This window comes from Cyprinodon tularosa, unplaced genomic scaffold (genome assembly GCF_016077235.1).
Source record: "Cyprinodon tularosa strain WSP-4 unplaced genomic scaffold, ASM1607723v1 ctg799, whole genome shotgun sequence".
In the NCBI taxonomy this organism is placed as follows: domain Eukaryota; kingdom Metazoa; phylum Chordata; class Actinopteri; order Cyprinodontiformes; family Cyprinodontidae; genus Cyprinodon; species Cyprinodon tularosa.
The window spans coordinates 242,080-260,000 of NW_024039561.1; the positions used below are offsets into that span (position 1 = coordinate 242,080).

The 17,921-nt window shown below is 37.0% G+C and overlaps 1 protein-coding gene across 5 annotated transcripts in view; it reads right to left on the minus strand.

The window, feature by feature from the left end:
- lama2 (laminin, alpha 2) overlaps window positions 1-17,921 on the minus strand; it is a 185,038-nt gene that overhangs the window by 166,187 nt on the left and 930 nt on the right. For all 5 annotated transcript variants that reach the window (XM_038271300.1, XM_038271297.1, XM_038271298.1 and 2 more), the window contains exon 2: window positions 16,045-16,157. In XM_038271300.1, the coding sequence (XP_038127228.1) occupies window positions 16,045-16,157 (113 nt within the window). The remainder of the gene's footprint in view (window positions 1-16,044; window positions 16,158-17,921) is intronic.

Here is a 17,921-nt window from a genome sequence, read left to right on the forward strand (position 1 = left end):
CTGATGATGTAGGAAGCAGTTTCATATTGTAGCAATTAGAATAGAGAGAAACCACAGTGTGTGTTTGTCTATGTGTGAGAAAATATCTTTTGGGGTAACCTTATACCAGTCATTCAAGCCACTTACAAAGAGTCGCTGTTACCAGAATACAGCATGTGTGTGTTGAAGGACAAAGAGAGTGAATGTGTATCTGAGCGATACTTTGATAGATCCAAGCAACTCTTGCAGTTTTACCCTGATAAACCGAGTCAAATCATACAGTGTATATGTTTGTATGTGGGATTTATTTTTTAACTGGGTGGGGGCTTTTCAGTGAGTCACATTCTGGGTTTTGATCAGATGTAGATCAAACGAGAAATTCTTCTGCCTCCAAAGCTCAACACAGCATCAACAAATAAAATGGCTGATAACTGTCCTGCTGAAGATCACAAGGATGGCAGATAAAGTCACTTCAAGTCAGCATATTTACTGACAGTTAAGAGATTTAATTTGAGATTCTGCCAGAATAAAATTTAATTGGCCAGACTGCAATCCTTTTTTTTTTCTTTAAATGTGTTTTCTTTTAAGATGTTCCCCTTTTTTGCAAAAGACGTACAAGTTCACAGCAGCAGGGTGTCTGGGAGTTTCATCAGGTTTAGTTAAAGGCCATGTAACATCCATGCACAATAAAATAAACATCAACAAAATCACTAAGCGGAGGAAGAGTTTTATACAAAAGGTACAAGTTTTAATAGTTCTAGTAAAATGATGATGCTGAAAGACAAATACAGCAACCTTACAGTTATTATCCATCTATAATTACAGCAGTTAAATAACGGCAACTATGTTTAAAAACTGTTTGGAAAAAAGGTAACAGTATAAATTTCACTTTAACATGTTGCTTGATGATGTAGAGATTACACACTTTCCTGTGTGTTTTGTGAGCATTGCAGCACATGAATGAGTAAAACATGATGATGAATTGTCGAACATGATGAAAAATCCCATTAACCTAATGGGTTCAACTCAGACTTTCATTATTGAACTGAATGGTACTGTTTTTGAGCAGTTGATATTTTTTAAATATTTGATTGAGATATATATATATATATATATATATATATATATATATATATATATATATATATATATATATATAATTTTTTTTTTTTTTTTACAGCGGTTGAATCTTAACATCTCTCTTTCGAATTTAAATAGTTTAATTTAAATAGTTTTTGAGCCATCAACAAGCTTCTGATGCCTGACCCATGATGTTAAATACTTCAGAAACATCTCACAATAATTCAAACCTAACAGGAATTGGAAAGTATTCATAGGTGTCAAAAGTATACGTTTTTATTACTCAAGTAAAAGTATAAATCCTACTGTTTAACACTTTAAATACTCAGCTTAAGCTTTTTACTCGAGTAAAAGTAACACTTAAAGTATAAAAGTTAAAGTAATGCGGGAAAAAAATGTTAAGGAAATATGCTTTAAACCATATACTGGTTACTGGACACCTTTTTAAAGAAATATTTTTCTTCAATTCTAGATGATAACTTCCTTATACTTAATTTTCTTAGTTTTATAACTAATCCTTACAGTGTGAAATTTAACTTTTCATCATCTTGAAAAACTATTTATTTTGGTATGTGGCGAACAACAAGTCAGTGCAGTACAGAGTTAACCCACAAATAAAATGTTTGAATGAAACCAATTATTTTGATGTAACTACAGTAAAATTTACTTAAATGAAACGAAACTAACAAGTCTTTATTACCCCGTTTACACTACCCTTAAAAAACTGAGCCGAGACCGGTCCGAGCTCAGTAACTGAGATAACTTGTCGTGTGTGAACGGAAACAACCTGAACTGAACCGAGATAGACATAACCGGACCGCGCTAACTGCAGACCAGTTCCCGAGGTGGGTTCGGCTCGGTTTTTTCCTGGCTCGGTTCTCTGATAACAAGAGCGCATGAGCAGAACGCGTCATCGCCGACTGGCTGAACATGCCGATTCACACTCCATTCAAGTACATCCGCGCAAGGTTGCCGTCTTTGCCTGACCCACCGCAAACACGGAAGTACAGCAATAATAATCAAGCATAACTTTCTGAATGTGACGGGCGCCGCCATTTTGATTTGCTTGATTCCCTCCTCCTTCGTCTTCTTCTTCTTGGGTTTTACGGCGGTTGACAAACAGCGTTTGGTGCATTACCGCCACCAGCTGCTTGAGTCCCTCCTTCAATCCTAGCAGTAATACCGCACATCGTCACTAGGAGGCGAGGAGTCGAGGCGTCGAGATAACCGAGATAAGTGTGACGTGTGAACGGTCGTCAAAACTGAGCTTGGCCTGGTTACCGATCCAAGCTCGGACCGGTCTGGGCCTGGATCGGTTTTTCAAGGGTAGTTTAAATGGGGCTTATGTCAGCCATCACAGAGGAACGAGGGACCTACCCGCTCCAGCCGGTGAACAATACCTCCTTAACGACCGACTCTTAACAATCATAGACAGGTTTCAGGTATTACAGGAGATAATCCCCCCCTTAACGGCAATCCCCCCCTTTAACGACCGATCTTTAGAATCATAGACAGGTTTCAGTTATTACAGGCTAACGATGGAATCAAACGACCCATTCATCGGTTACCATTGCATGTTTCCAAGCGATACAAGGCGTTGTCTATATAAGACTCAAACTCACTGTGGATCCAGACATTGAATTGAAAAGCTTCCTGGAGAGGTGGTGAAACGTCTTCAATTCTTGGAAACCAAGTCCAGTGGATATTTTTTTGAATTTTTACGGAATTTATGTAAGGAGCAGAAAGTAAAGATAATTGCAAAAAAATCTAAGGAGTAGAAGTAAAAAATTTTCTAAGGAAAGTAAAGTTTGGATAGCAAAAATTTCTACTAAAGTAAGGTAACAAAGTATTATCACTTTGTTACTTTACACCTCTGAAAAAATTTAATTTTGTTTTGTATGGTTTCACATCCTTCAGGCTCCTTTTGCTAAAGTCCAGACAGGCAGTCATGGGCCTTTTTATAAGGAGTCACTTTCATCTGCTTACTTCCATACAGGCCAGATTGCTGCAGAGATGGTTGTCCTTCTGGAAGGTTCTCCTCTCTACAGAAGAACATTGAAGCTCTAACAAAGGGGTTCTTGGTCAACTCCTAACTACGGCCCTTCCACCCTGATTGCTTTGCTTAGATGACTGGCCAGCTCTAAAGAAGACTTTTGACTATGTTCATTTGACTCTTCAAAGCTGCAGATTTCTCTGTTGGTTTTTACCCACATTTGTGGGTAAATAAATCCTGCCTTGGAGGTTGAAAGACGTTTCCTTTCATGGTATTTGCTCTCTAATATGCTATGTTGACTGTGCCCTCATATTGTAACGTTGTGTGGATGTTTTTAGAAGACCAAAATGCAGAGATGGAAGCTGAGGTGTTTTTTTTTGCAAATTTAACAAACAATAATAACAACTGAAGCATAAATCTAAATATAATTAATCAAGGAACACAGGAACCAGAACAAATGGGAACACATGGGTTAAGGAGTGAATAAAGGTAATACAGCAAATAGTAACTCAAGAAGAGGAGTATATATGCCACACAGAACAAAGAATGGAGTAATCAACTGTTTGGAAGCAGGTGTGGAGAGAAGGACCTAGAAGGGGGCGAAGGAGACTGACACAAGAGGGCAACAGAATTTAAACAAGAAATACATAAGGACTCAAATACAACCAGAAAACAACTAGAATGACATAAAATGGAAATGAAACCAACGAAAAAAGAAAACTTAATCAGAACCAAAAAGGGCAGAACCATGACCAGTGGAAAGAGATTTCCCCATAACTCAAGTTTTAACTTTATGACAAAGGCTGTCAACATTTAGGTACTGTAAATGTGATTTCTTACTTTAATTTTTGTAATAAATTAAAGACGGTTTCAAAAATCTCGCTCTCACATTATCATGATGCGGCATTGTTTGTAACATTTCGAGGAAATAGATTAAATCAATACCATGCGCAACATGGCTGTAATATATAGTAACTAAGTAAGGAAAATTGCAATGATTTAGATACTTTCTGGATGCTATTTATAGATATGGTCCTGTATGAATTTGATGATTTTCCAGATGATTATGTAGATGTCTGACTGGGATGGCAATGGGGCCCTCTCACTAAAGTGCTTACACACCAAAAGCATAAAATTATTCACACGCAGTTTAAACATTTGGGGATTTATATCTCTTCAACATGATAGCCACATGAACAGTAGACCAGCTTTTTGGGAACACTCAAGCAAAACCATGCAAATAAGCATATTTAGTGCCATATAAATCCATTACAGGCTTACATCCAGAATGGTTGGGTTCTCTACAATTAGACAGAGTGATTCATTTTGTCTCAGTTTGCTTTGGACACAGTTACAGAGGTTTAAGTTAACAGCTGGTGTTTACAGGTCACTCAAACGGAAACGTTTTAAAATTCTCTCTGGCACAACAAACTGACATCGACTTCCAACTCCAGATTGCACTTTCCAGCACAACTTTCACGCAAGAGAACAAAAGCCCAATTAAGGGGGAGCAGAATCTGTATATGATTAAGGAAACAAAGTTGTTTTTGGTAGGATTCAGGTGCAAATACAAAGATGCAATGTTTTAGTGTCACAGCTGGACATTACATCAGAGCAATGAAACTGGTATGCAGGCACATTAAAATTAACGGCCACCTCAAATGATATGTGGTATTATCTCACTGGACTAATAAAGTAGGTGCTGGCACAGTTATTTTGTGTGTGGATCATCTGGAATCACTGTCCACTGCAAAATTAAATGCATACAGACAGAAAATCTATACATTACCATCTCAGTGCAAAACTGTCTTTTAGCTAAGCTGACATAGAAAAGGAAAAAAGAGAGAACATTTATTTAAAATACTGTAAAGCTGTAGCTAAATAGTAGACACAAAATGCACTTATAGAGGAAGAATAAGCTTTTGAATTGTTTAATGGTAAAAGATTGTTTTTCTCTACTCATATAGGTACTGTGTGTTAAGAATATGAATCTGCTTCTGTCGATACTGCTGAAAAAGCTTTTTAAAAGTAAATATGATAAATGTAGACTTTCATTGCTCATAAACTGGTTTTTAATTTAGCATTTAAAGCTTTCAATTTCTTTTTAGCAAGCAAATAACACCAGATGCTTCACTTTTTCCCACGCAAGCTACACTGCAACAATAAACCTACAAAGTGAAATTTGCTGCAGCAGATGCTTAGTTAACGGTGTTTCTGTTGGACACTTTATTTTCTTGCAACAAAAGTAAATGAAGCAGAAGGAAAATGATGTGGTTTTATTTTTTGTTTTGTTTTGTAAACAAAAAAACAAGAAAAAAAAAATCGGATAAGCAGGTCAGTTTGGCACTTCAAAAAAGCTTAACTTTATGGGCAAATGGACCAATAATTCTGCTGTTCAAAGAATGTTATAAGAAGTCATCTTAGCAGTTGGCCGAAAGCTGCTTAGAATAAATACTGAATGACTAATGCTGTACACATACAAACATATTGCCTCTCTGAAGCATGGTGGTAGTAGTGTAATGGTTGGCAGATGCCATCTTCAGAAGAGACAGAGAAGACAAGATGAATAGAACTAAATACAGGATAAGTGAATCTTGAAGGAGAGAACTCATCACAAGTTGCAATAGATCAGAAAATGAGTATACAATGAGTATTTTTAACAATATTGTGTCAAAGCTAAAGCCTTTACTCACATGGCAAAATATATGGTTCATTCATTCAAAGATTAAATCGGATCGCTAATGGATATTGGCCGATACCCTCAGCCCAGGTATCGGATTAGATCAGAAATAACTGGATTTAAAGCTACAGTGTGTAACTTTTAGCGACATCTAGCGGTCAGACTGCAGACTGCAGCAACATGAACATCTCTCCCCACCGCTTCTCCCCCCCAACAGTACGGCGAGCTTTACGGGACAAAATGTCTTCCATGACGTCCGCATTACCTACCTTCTCAAGTGATGAGGTTTGTTTACATAGATAATTTTACAGATAGTATTTCATTAGTCTGTGTAGGATATAGATTTCATGTAGACTTAAGATAATAAATATACCCGTTATTTTTTCTACATCGTTGTGACATTTTGGCGATCTCGCAATCGCTAGTTTGTTGGCTCTGCGCTGCCGTAGTGCAAAGATGTCTGCCTCCATGGCTGCGAGACCCGCTCCTATGTAATTATAAATAACGAATTCTAAGGCAACGCAAATATTAAGGTTAAGAGGCTGAGCTCGTAGATCATGATAAATAACATAGTTATGTATAATATATTACATTTCTGACTGTATATCCCTGTAATTATTACACACTGTAGCTTTAACTGTTAAACACTGGTTTAAACCAAACCTTATCAGAGCTGAATTCTTTCGTGTAGTTTGATGAGTATGGACAAGGGTCATTTACATTTTAAAAAGTTCTAAATCTATTTTGAGTTAACTTTAGCATGGTATAGTCGCAGCTTTAACCATATGAAACATAATTTCTTAACAAGAAAATTCTGGCTAGTGAAAATACTGAGTGGCTATTAACTTCAGTAACCCAGCAGCCACAGTGACCTGTGAGCAAAACGTTTAATGTCAAGCCCTGACTGTTAGTGTTAAAAACAAAATACAATTTTAAGTATCTTAATGCAGAAATTATTAACTTTATACTCCCATTTCTATCTAATCTAAGTAGTAATCTTTGAACTCTTAGTAACCCTAATAACAGTGAATTCCTGAAAGCTATCATTGAGGCAGACATTAGGAAAGCAAAGAAACAGCTTGGTTTCATTTAGTGCTTCCAGCAACAGAGTAACATAGCACTAAGATATTAGTATCATGCAAATAGCCTGTGTTTGTATTGGTCTTTTCATGATAAATTGTTCTAATTAAGCACTCCTTTAATGTTTTTTTCTGGTTTACAAAAAAAACCAATACATATAATACAATTAGAAACATAAATAAGCAAAGTCCATTAAAATGTTTCCAAATACTCTACTTCCTCCAAGTATGTGCATCCCCAGGTTAAAGTGAACTTGAAAGGCATCCTGCAAATTGATTCTAGGTTCCTTCTAAGAATAAAAAAGTTTAGCAATTTATCAGAATATGTTTAGAAATAAAAAAGCTATTTCCTGTAAAGCATAAAAAATAAAGTTAACATTTTTCTGTCCATTTGCTGTGTGAACACCTTCTCATATTCAAAATGTGCTGCTTGTGTTTGAGGGATGAAGGTGGATGGGCATTTCTGAGCATTGGATAAAAACATATTTTTGAGTGGCAGCCCCTTTCAGGACTCCAGTGACAAGGTTCTCTTTCACTCCCAAGAGAGGAGAACCAGTGCTTGATTTGACCACCGTCCATCAATCAAACTGATCGCTGCATTTCCATAACAACCATGTCATTTAGACCCTCTAGGGGTCTAAATGACATCTGTCTGATCCGGACAAAATTTATAAAATATATTTTTTTTACATTTATAAATCAGGTTATTTCACATCTGTTAAAATAGCTATATTAATCAAAATAATTTTCTTTTGAATCTACAAAAAAAAGATACAGTTCTATACAGGCAGCAAAAATAAAATCTGCTGTAATTCATTTGCTTTTATATTGAAAGGGTGGCACAAAACATAACAAAAAAATTAACCTTTAAAGCTACAGTGTGTAATAATTACAGGCATATAAATTCAGAAATTTAATATATTATACATAACTATGTTATTTATCATCACCTATGAGCTCAGCCTTTTAACCATAACATTTGCGTTGCCTTAGAATTCGTTATTTATAATTACATAGGAGCGGGTCTCGCAGCCATGGAGGCTGACATCTTTGCGCTACGGCAGCGCAGAGGCAACAAACTAGCGATTGCGAGATCTCCCATGACGCTCGAAAATAACTACGGCAAGTTGGGAGAGATGAACTGAGACGGTACTGAACAGTAGATGGCAGTATTATGCCTGAGAAGCGTTTAGTCTGCCTGAAACCAAAGAAGAAGAAGAAGCAGGTATACTGCGCCTCGGTAACAAGAAAGGTAAACAAGGCGGCAGGCGTGAGTGACTTTGCAAACTGTTTGGCACTGTGTGGCCAAACATCAGACGAATGGAGGATCATGTCTACTCTGTATCACAACGAAAAGCGGCGGACACCGAACCCCCGTCATCTAAGAAGCGGAAACACAACGAGAATAAACGCAAGCGTGACAAGAAACGACAAAAAACACGGATCAACATTGGCACGGCATTTACACGATGGAAGTCACTGATGGAGGAAAAAGGTTTTCAAAGTGACGCTCAAGTTGCCAGTTTTCTCTTGGACAGGTAATTAATCCTACACACACAATTGTCTAATATCACTGCAGTTTTTGGAGTACAGGATGCTCAGACCTGTCTAAAACAATAACATGCTGCGTGATGATGCTGTTACTCTCCAGTATACTTATTCAGCAACGTCCCTGACGTTTCACAGGTAATGATTCAGTAATTTTCTGTAAAATAATTTTCTGGATATATACCTCGGTTACTTCTCTCCGGCTCCTTTGGAGATCTTCAAGCCTTTCCTCCTCTGCTCTCACCCCGCTGGCTCCCCTCTCTCGCCTGGCCCCAGCTGCACGCTCACCCCGGCCTCTCTGCCCTCTTCCTTTCCCTCTTCCTTGCCTTGTAACCCCCGTGCCACAAACAAGACTTGGACTCTGTAAACGGGGAATATATATTCTTCCAGCGAACACAATCTCGCTGTTAAACTAATGACTACAATTACTTCGTCTGTTTATATCACCATGCAAAGCAGCTCACCAAAACGTCACAACGACGTAGAAAAAATAACGGGTATATTTATTATCTTAAGTCTACATGAAATCTATACCCTACACAGACTAATGAAATACTATCTGTAAAATTATCTATGTAAACAAACCTCATCACTTGAGAAGGTAGGTGATGCGGACGTCGTGGAAGACATTTTGTCCCGTAACGCTCGCCGTACTGTTGGGGGGGAGAAGCGGTGGGGGGGAGACGTTCATGTTGCTGCAGTCTGCAGTCTGACCGCTAGATGTCGCTGAAAATTACCCACTGTAGCTTTAACCTACGCTTTTAAAATCATTCTGTTTTATTCTAAAAGTTCTCACAAGGTTAAAAATGAATCACAGCCCTCATTCGCAGGTCTCTATGGACAACCTCTAGTGTATTTTCAGGTCTGATGCATCTCCACGCACAATTACAGTTCCAGAATTCATCTGAAAAAGTGGCGGCGAACATAAACAGACATCAACTGTCTCTTTCACGCACACACGCCAACACACATGGCCCCTCAGCTCCCACTTTCTCTCTCATTATTTAGTCTTTCTGTCCAGAGAGGCTCAACAATAACAAGGGAGGAAATGAGAGTGCTGATGTCATAGGCGATAAACCACACATACTTGCACACAAGGGCACTGTCATTTTCTGAGTGAGATGACTTTAGTCGCAGGGGAAATTTTGAGCACTGGAGGGTAAATAGCTTTTGGTTGGACTGATGGAGCACCACACATACAGATACATAAAACACCTACTGAAACACTCACACGTGTAGCCTCATATTTAAAGACGTTATCGTCACAGAGAGAAGTCAGTGGATAGTGTGAGTATATGGCCCAAGCTCCAGAAATTTGGGTTTAGGTAATAAGATATGGAAGGATGCAACAAAATATAAAAAATGTAAATATTATTTCATACAGTTGTTTATTTTTAAAACGGTGGTTATTTCTGGAGCAGCAATAATACATCAGCAACGCCTACAAAGATAGATGAATTTCAGGATGTATACTCAACCCCTTTATTATTGCACCTTCCTAGCACCTTCCTAGCACAGGGTTTGTATAGGGACCTGCTTTAATTCATGGTGGAAAAGATTTAGCAAGATATTGGAAACATTCCTCAGATATTTTTAGGTCCAAATTGAATTAATATCATGTAGTTGCTGTAAACTTTACGAAAATAATCTTCCATTAACAATAATGCTCTATTGGCATGAAATCTTGGGAATGTGAGGGTTTTCCTATTTATCAATGCCACATCCGTAAAAAGGATTCATCATACACCTTTATATCACCAGCTCCAGCCCAGGCCACTGAAATCAGGCAGAACGAATTCATGTTTTCATGTCTAACACTATTATCTAAATTCTGCATGCAAAATCGAAGTACTTTGGATCCCTGCAACATTTTTTCCAATTTGTTATTGACTAACATGTGTGACTGACTTGGAATGTGTGCAGGAGGATGGACCGCCAAGCTGCTTAAATACATCAGCTCTACAAATATAGAGTTGCTCTGGTTTAAGCCAACAGAATCGACAAAGACTCCTGGATAGGTGTTGAAACGTCATCAGAAACTGAGCAAAGGTCCGGTTGCCTTTCAATTTAAGCCTGTTTGTTGTTTGCCTTTTTCCAGATTACTGAGAATTTACACAGACAAGACAGTGTGTTTTCTTTATCTTTAAGTATTTTTAAAATTAAGATTAAGATTGTTACTTGAACTAAAGCACAACAAGTAACTAGTAATATTATGCAGGTTTGTAACAACAAGTATACAGTCAATGATAGCATACACCATAAGGACATGTCAAACCAGTAACAAGTTCTTGTCAAAGGCTCCTATGTATGCAATGAATGTGCAATAACTGGCACTGGGGGGATGTGCATGCTATCTTGGCTGTAATACAAATGGTTTGTTGCATATTTGCAACAATAGTCATGTTGTTGTTAAACTACCTTGCACTACGATAATCTTAAACTAATCTGTCCCATTGTGATACTAAGTTTGACAGGTAACACTCCTTTTAATAACCTGTTTTTCTTATCTTTTTTTTCTTTGTGACTATAAATAAAAAGCTAATAAATGCAGTTAGAAATCTTGATATTTACCATCACTAAAAGACAAATGAAAATGACCTTTTCAACATTCGAAATGCAGAAAACTATTTGTCTAATTTGTGTGCAAATTCATCTTTCTCCATTCCTTTCTGATTATTCATATCCACATTTTATTATATAGGCAGACATTAGTGTTGTACTTGTTCCACATTTTTAGTTGTACATAATATGTTGATGTATTCTTCTGAAGTATTTGTATATTAATCTATAGTACTGCCATGCCTTGTGATGTACTACATTTACAACTACATTCTCATTAATTTAAATTATATGCTGCTTTAATTTATTTCTTTTCATTTTCTATTTAATAGAAACAGACTACTCTCTTTTTTTTTTGGTTTTATACTAAATTTTCTGTCCTAAAATATCCTAGTACAGTGTCAAAATCGCACAAATTCCTGCTATGCATTCCAGAACAAAAATTAAAACCATGAGCTGAAATTAGTATTAGTAAGTATTTTTCTGCCAAAAATAAAACAATAACCTTCTTATGATTACCCAGTTCTGATTTTATTTCCAACAGCATTTTTCCAATTCTCCATGTGTACATTTGTTTTATCAGCCAGTTTTTGTTCGAGGGAAAGTTATATTATGTTTTGGAGTTTCTCAGCAAGATTTGACTCTCATACAAAATCTGTTGTGGAAACTAAAGATTTAAGACATGGCGAGAGGGCCTTTCAGCTTCATCTTGACAGGAAAAAACAAATGTAGAAATTTTTGCAAATGTATTAAAAAAGAAAAACTAAAATATCAAGTGGTCACAAGTAGTGTTGCGCCGATGCCATTTTTTGGCCCCGATACCCGATACCTGGCTGTGCAGTATCGGCCGATACCGATACCATAATAATGTAAAATAATTGCCATCATGGCTTTGTCAAGCCGCTGCCTACCTTTGTGAAGCAAGAAAAAATCTAATACAAAGTGAATTTTTTTATTAAAAAGTTCTACTGGATAATAAAAATAAAAAGTTTTTATTGCCTACCTGGAATGGGTGACAATAGTTGAATAAACTTATGGCTCTCCAAATGGTATCAGTGCCCTATTTGTTGGTACTCGCCGATACCGATACCATCATTTTAGGGCTGTATCGGGGCCCCGTCCGATACTGGTATCAGTATCAGTGCAACACTAGTCACAAGTATTCATACCCTTTGCTGTGACACTCATATTTAACTCACAAGCAGTCCATTTCTTCTGATCCTCCTTGAGATAGTTCTGCTCCTTCAATGGAGTCCAGCTGTGTTTAATTTAACTGATTGGACTTGATTAGGAAAGGCACACACCTGTCTATACAAGACCTTACAGCTCACAGTGCATGTCAGATTAAACGAGAATCATGAGTCTGTCTAAGGAGCTCAAAGACAGAATTGTGGCATGGCACAGATCTGGCCAAGGTTACAAAAGATTTTCTGAAGCACTCAAAGTTCATAAGAGCACATAGGCCTCCATAATATTAAAATGGAAGAAGTTTGGGATGACCAGAACTCTTGCTAGACCTGGCTGTCCAGCCAAACTGAGCAAACGTGGGAGAAGAGCCTTGGTGAGAGAGGTAAAGAAGAACCCAAAGATCACTGTGACTGGGCTCCAGAGATGCAGTAGGGAGACGGGAGAAAGTTCCACAAAGTCAACCATCACTGCAGCCTTCCACCTGTCAGGGCTTTATGGCAGAGTGGCCTGACAGAATCCTCTCCCCAGTGCAAGACATAGGAAAGCCTGCAGAGTTTGCCAAAAAACACATGAAGGACTCTCTGACTATAAGAAAGAAGATTCTCTGGTCTGATGGTTAAGGTTAAAATAAAGTGATAGATAATAAATTAATACTGGGTTCTGTGACTCATACACATCAACAGAATTTCCAAAGTTCAAGTTGCTATGCATCTGTCCATATGTCTGCGTAGGTTTGTTTCTTTGTAAGTTTGCTTCTTCCCACAGTAACAAAGACATTTACAATAAGGTAACTAGAGAGTGATGTATGGCGTCTGCCTGATTACTTCTATAGGTGCCTTCTACATGTCTGAGATGTGTCAGAGTGGTTTCCTACCAACGCATAAACTATGTATAAAATACTTGAAGAACAACAATTAAAAGTAAAATATTTGCATTTTGAATGGTATTTGGTAACTTCGCACTAAGGAGAGAAAAAGAGTCATTTACAATAAAGACAGGGTAACAGTAATTCCTCAGGTTTAATGAATGACTTTGAAGAAGGGACAAGCTAAAACACAGTTATGTGAAAATGAAGGTTTTATGCCCTCAATAGAATTTCAACATCTTTAATTGCAAACTCCTTTAAAAAAAAAACGAAAGGTCACGACCAACATTCTTTCCAGCTGTGTTAAAGTGCAGTTATCGCTGTGTTAAATGAGGCTTCAAACATTTTAAAAGTCTGTTGACATTGCTAGTCTCAAAGGGAAAAAATACTTTTTCTTCATGAAGTTTAAATTTAAAGCAAAGATAAAGCAATGACTAATCAAAAGATCACCATCAGCATCACCTTAAATATGCTGAACTTAAAACCTCATACCTCTTTAAACTACATCCAAAGATCTTGGACTGAAACTACCCTTAGAAACTCCCCTAAGGGTAGTTTCAGCCCAAGTTTTATCTCTACCCTTAGAGCTTTGGCTGAAACAATTAATCATGATTAACCGATTATTGAAATAATAGTTAACTAATTTAGTAATCGATTAATCGTTAAATTGAATGTAGAGACTTTAAAACATGCCTTTAGCTGACAAAAAACCCACTTAGAGCTTTAATTATATCAAAATTTTATCAAATATATAAACATTTTACATAAAAAAAACATAACTTTTTCCTCCAAGCAATATGCTCTATCCAGAACTCAAGTGTAAACATTTTAGTTTCATCTGGTTTAATTCTGTAAAAAATCTTTAAGGAACCTTTGGTTATCTGATTGTTAATCGACAGATTAATCGATTTGCTAAATAATCATTACTTGCAGCCCTACTTAGAACTTTTTCTCATTTTATCCCATTACAACCGCAAACATCAAATTATAAAGTACTTGATAGATCAACACAAAGTAATGCAAGGCATGAAAGAAAAACAATGTAGAGGTTAAACTCGGCGCTAGACTACATATCCTAGACTCCAGTCATCTTTTGAAGCTGTCTTTAAGTACCATTTGAAAATAAGGTTTTGTTACAACTACAAACCTAGTTAGTTATTCCTGCTCACCTGATATATCAGAGGTCACTCAAGCAGTAGTTATAGATGCAGCCAAAAAGCCCATGTAAACTTTGGAAGAAGTGCAGATATTCTTTAACCTGACAACAGCCAGATGCATGTCTCGCTCCGCCCAGCTCCACTCACATACATCTGGGAACCCGCCATAGGAATTGCCTTTACTGAAGGCTGGGCCTTATCAAAACTCCTTGCATATGATTGGATAAGCCACTTGTCTGTCATCTTTATTGACGTGCTATTTCAACCACTCACACCGAAGCTAACCCGTGACGCTGTGAGAGGAGGAGCCATTTGGTAGATCAAGCTCTTGCCAAATCCGGTCGGGAGAAGGGCGAAAACATCGTTTCCACCAATAAAAGCCTTCAAAGCCGTTCTTTGATGTTCTTTTAATTAAACAATATCAGATAGATTGGACAACACAGAAGAAATAGCAGCATCAATGCTAACGCTTGCTTCCTCAATGCGAGCCGCCATTGTTGTTGGAATCTCACGGTCGCTTCTCCACTCCAGGACACACCCACCCTGCGTCCTGATTGGACAGACCATAAATTCGGTTGGGGAAATCACTTTCAATGAGCGGGTTCCCAGATGTATGTGAGTGGAGCTGGGCGGAGCGAGACATGCATCTGGCTGTTGTCAGGTTAGATATTCTTAACTCAGATAGGAGAATCTAAGCTGTTAAAGTAACAGTCATTTATCGTGAAATTCCCAAATCTGCCTATTAGAGAAAAGCGCTAAAATATTTTGACAGAAAGCTTTACAGGAAGTCTTGTTTACAGTTTAACAATCAATGAGCGGCAACAGCAAATATGTTAAAGGTGCTCTGATTTGGTACCATTAAGCAAAGAATTACTATTTTGTATCACCATAAAGACAGATAAGATCCGTTTGTAAGTTAAAAGTAGAGCCACAGACTAGCTGCATACTATAATAAGCAGAAGGATAACTTCCTCTATAATGCATCTTAAATGAAGCGTAGAAAAAAAAAACTTCTTCTACATCGATACATTGCTTCGTCTTGCACACCCTGTAGCGCACCACACTTTGGGAATCCCTGCTATAGAAGAAAAGAAGAGTTTTTGGAATGTGAGAGGAAGCTGGAGTACCCGGAGAGAATAGACACATACACAGGAATCATACAATACCCTATTCCTATGAGGAAATAATGATAAAAACTGCCACCAAGCAGCCACCATTCTAGGGATTTTAAGATGGTTAAAACGGCAACAGTTTTTTCTGTATTTTGGCAGTTAAATTCTACAATGGGTAAGTATAATGAATGCAGAGAAGATATAGTTGTTTTGGTGCATTTCATGTTTAAGCATCAGGTTTTGTTTGTTTATGATAATATCTGCAGCCCAATAATTTATGCAGCTATTTTCACTGATTTGGTATTAAGTACAAATATTAAATCTTTGGCAAGACTTCAAAATTACTCTTCTAAGAAGGGTGCTATCTAATTACTAACCTTGAATTATTTCAAAAGGTATGGAGTTAAAGGTAAAGGTATAGATTAAACTACAGACTTTGTTCTAGTTAAATGAATGATAAATGCATCTTACACTTTTCAGATTCATAATTTGTAAAAACATTTAAAAATAATTTATTTTTTCCTTCGAAATGTGTTTGTCTATGAGAGAAAAAGAAATTGAAATAAAGAGTTTTTTCTATTTTAAAAGCTCACAATTTTTTTTAACAACAAAATATAAACTTAGCATAAACATTTCTACATAGTTTTTGATTGATTCTTTTTTAAATATCACAATGAAAAGAAAAAATCTAACTAATATACACAAAGGCTTGGAAAAAGTTTAGGTTAACTGCATTAGTTATGATTAATATGTTCAAAGATGTAGAATGTCTAATTGATATATTTTTTTGTGTGTAATATTTACCTGTTTTAAGTCCAGAGTGATTGTCACATAATGGTAATCCATTCCATTCTTGATAGATGGACTTTGCCACCAACGGTTGGTCCCATCGATGGCATATTCAATAGGATGATGCTCTGCACATAGACAGAAACAAACCAAAATGTTGCATTTGTTTTATACTTAAAAAATAAAATGTGTCTAATCTTAGTTTGGATGCTGGTACTGTACAACTCACACAAAAGCTTTAAAGGAAAAGGCGAATAAAGTTTCACACAACAAAAACATTCTTTGATTTATTCTTAAAGGCAGACACAGAAATAGGAGATATTTTAGTGCTCATAAATGCAAATTAATAGCCTTAAGTAAAGTTCTGTAGTTTTAAGTTGTTGTCAATAACTTGCTGCTTATGTTTGACATTTTCATGAATAAAAGAAGCAAAACATGACAACTGCCTCCAGTTAAATTAAGGGACAGCATTCAGAAAACATCTGATATTGGTTTTCCTTCAACTTTAATTTTACAGCTTCTCCTAAAAAGAGGGGAACATAGAATCTAGACTGCATTAAGTGCAATTTATTTGGAATATTGTCTTTTTCACTATATTGTTTTATGCATATTGTTAAATGTAAAATTTGATGCTTAATGGATTTAGGGATTCCAGGTGATTTTTGTGTGTTGAGGAACCATGTGGCCTAATAAAATTAACATCCTAGGTGTTAAAAATTCTTAGTCGCGATCTTACTCTCAGCCAAAATCAGTTAAATTTGTGACTTAATCTAACTGATTCCAGGACAGAAATTCTTTCGATTAGGGCCCCGTCACGCCTTGACGATTTTTAGCCAGCATATGCCTGATGTAGCAGAATCTCCTAAAACGCTGGCTTATGATGAACTTACTATGGGTTATTTTTTTTTTTTCAATTTTGGGGGTATACATAGCGTATTCATAACAAGTCCACAAGTCAGTGTCCTGAGGGGGGCAGTGATGCGCCTGCTGGTGCCCGGCCGGCATAAAAAGATTTCTTTGATCGCAGTATTAACCTGGCTGCTGTTTACCACCAGCCAAAAAAAAAAAAAAGAAAAATTAAAAAGAAAAAAGAAAGAGGGTTTGTGGTCGCAGCAGATTCAGCGTCATGTGTGCTATAAGTTTGTTGGCCGTGGCCGTGGGCATGAAGGCAGGGAGGGTGCATCACACTCACCTTCTTGTGTTCAGCCCTTCTTGCTCACCCTATGAAGTGTAGAGGAGTACAGACGGTTTCCTCCTGTGAACCCCCTTTTATACCAAAACGCTGCCAATACGCCATTAAACAGTAGCTGTAAGTTAGAAACACGTTCAGCGGTCGCCTGGAACATATCAGGTATGTTTATATGCCTTGGAGATAAGTTCTTGATAAGTTACGCATAAGTTATTCATAGGTTTTGCTTAAGCTAGACACAACGACTTATGAGTAACTTACATTTAACTTATGTCAATGATCAAATAACTTACCTATAACTTATGGCCCATGTATGAGCATGCACTGGCATACATCAAGGAATTTTGAGCATGTTGATGTGTGTTAGTATACTTCAGCCTACTTCAGCATGCTCATAACTTATACAAAACGTCCCAATAACTTATCCAATGTATGCCAGCGTTTTTGCCAGATTTTCCATACGTCAGGCATACTGTAAGCTGATCTAAATCGTCAAGGAGTGACAGGGGCTTTAGATGCTGTCATCTTGAATTGCCAAGGTACTGAGGTCTGATCATAGAAATGTTGATTGTTTTCATACCAATATTCAACAGGGTCACAAGAAATGAGTTGAGAAAATAAGATAGATTAACCTCCAACCATTTGAGAAGAATCAAGCATGATCGATCTCTACAGTCTGGTCATAATCCAGAATTGTACATAG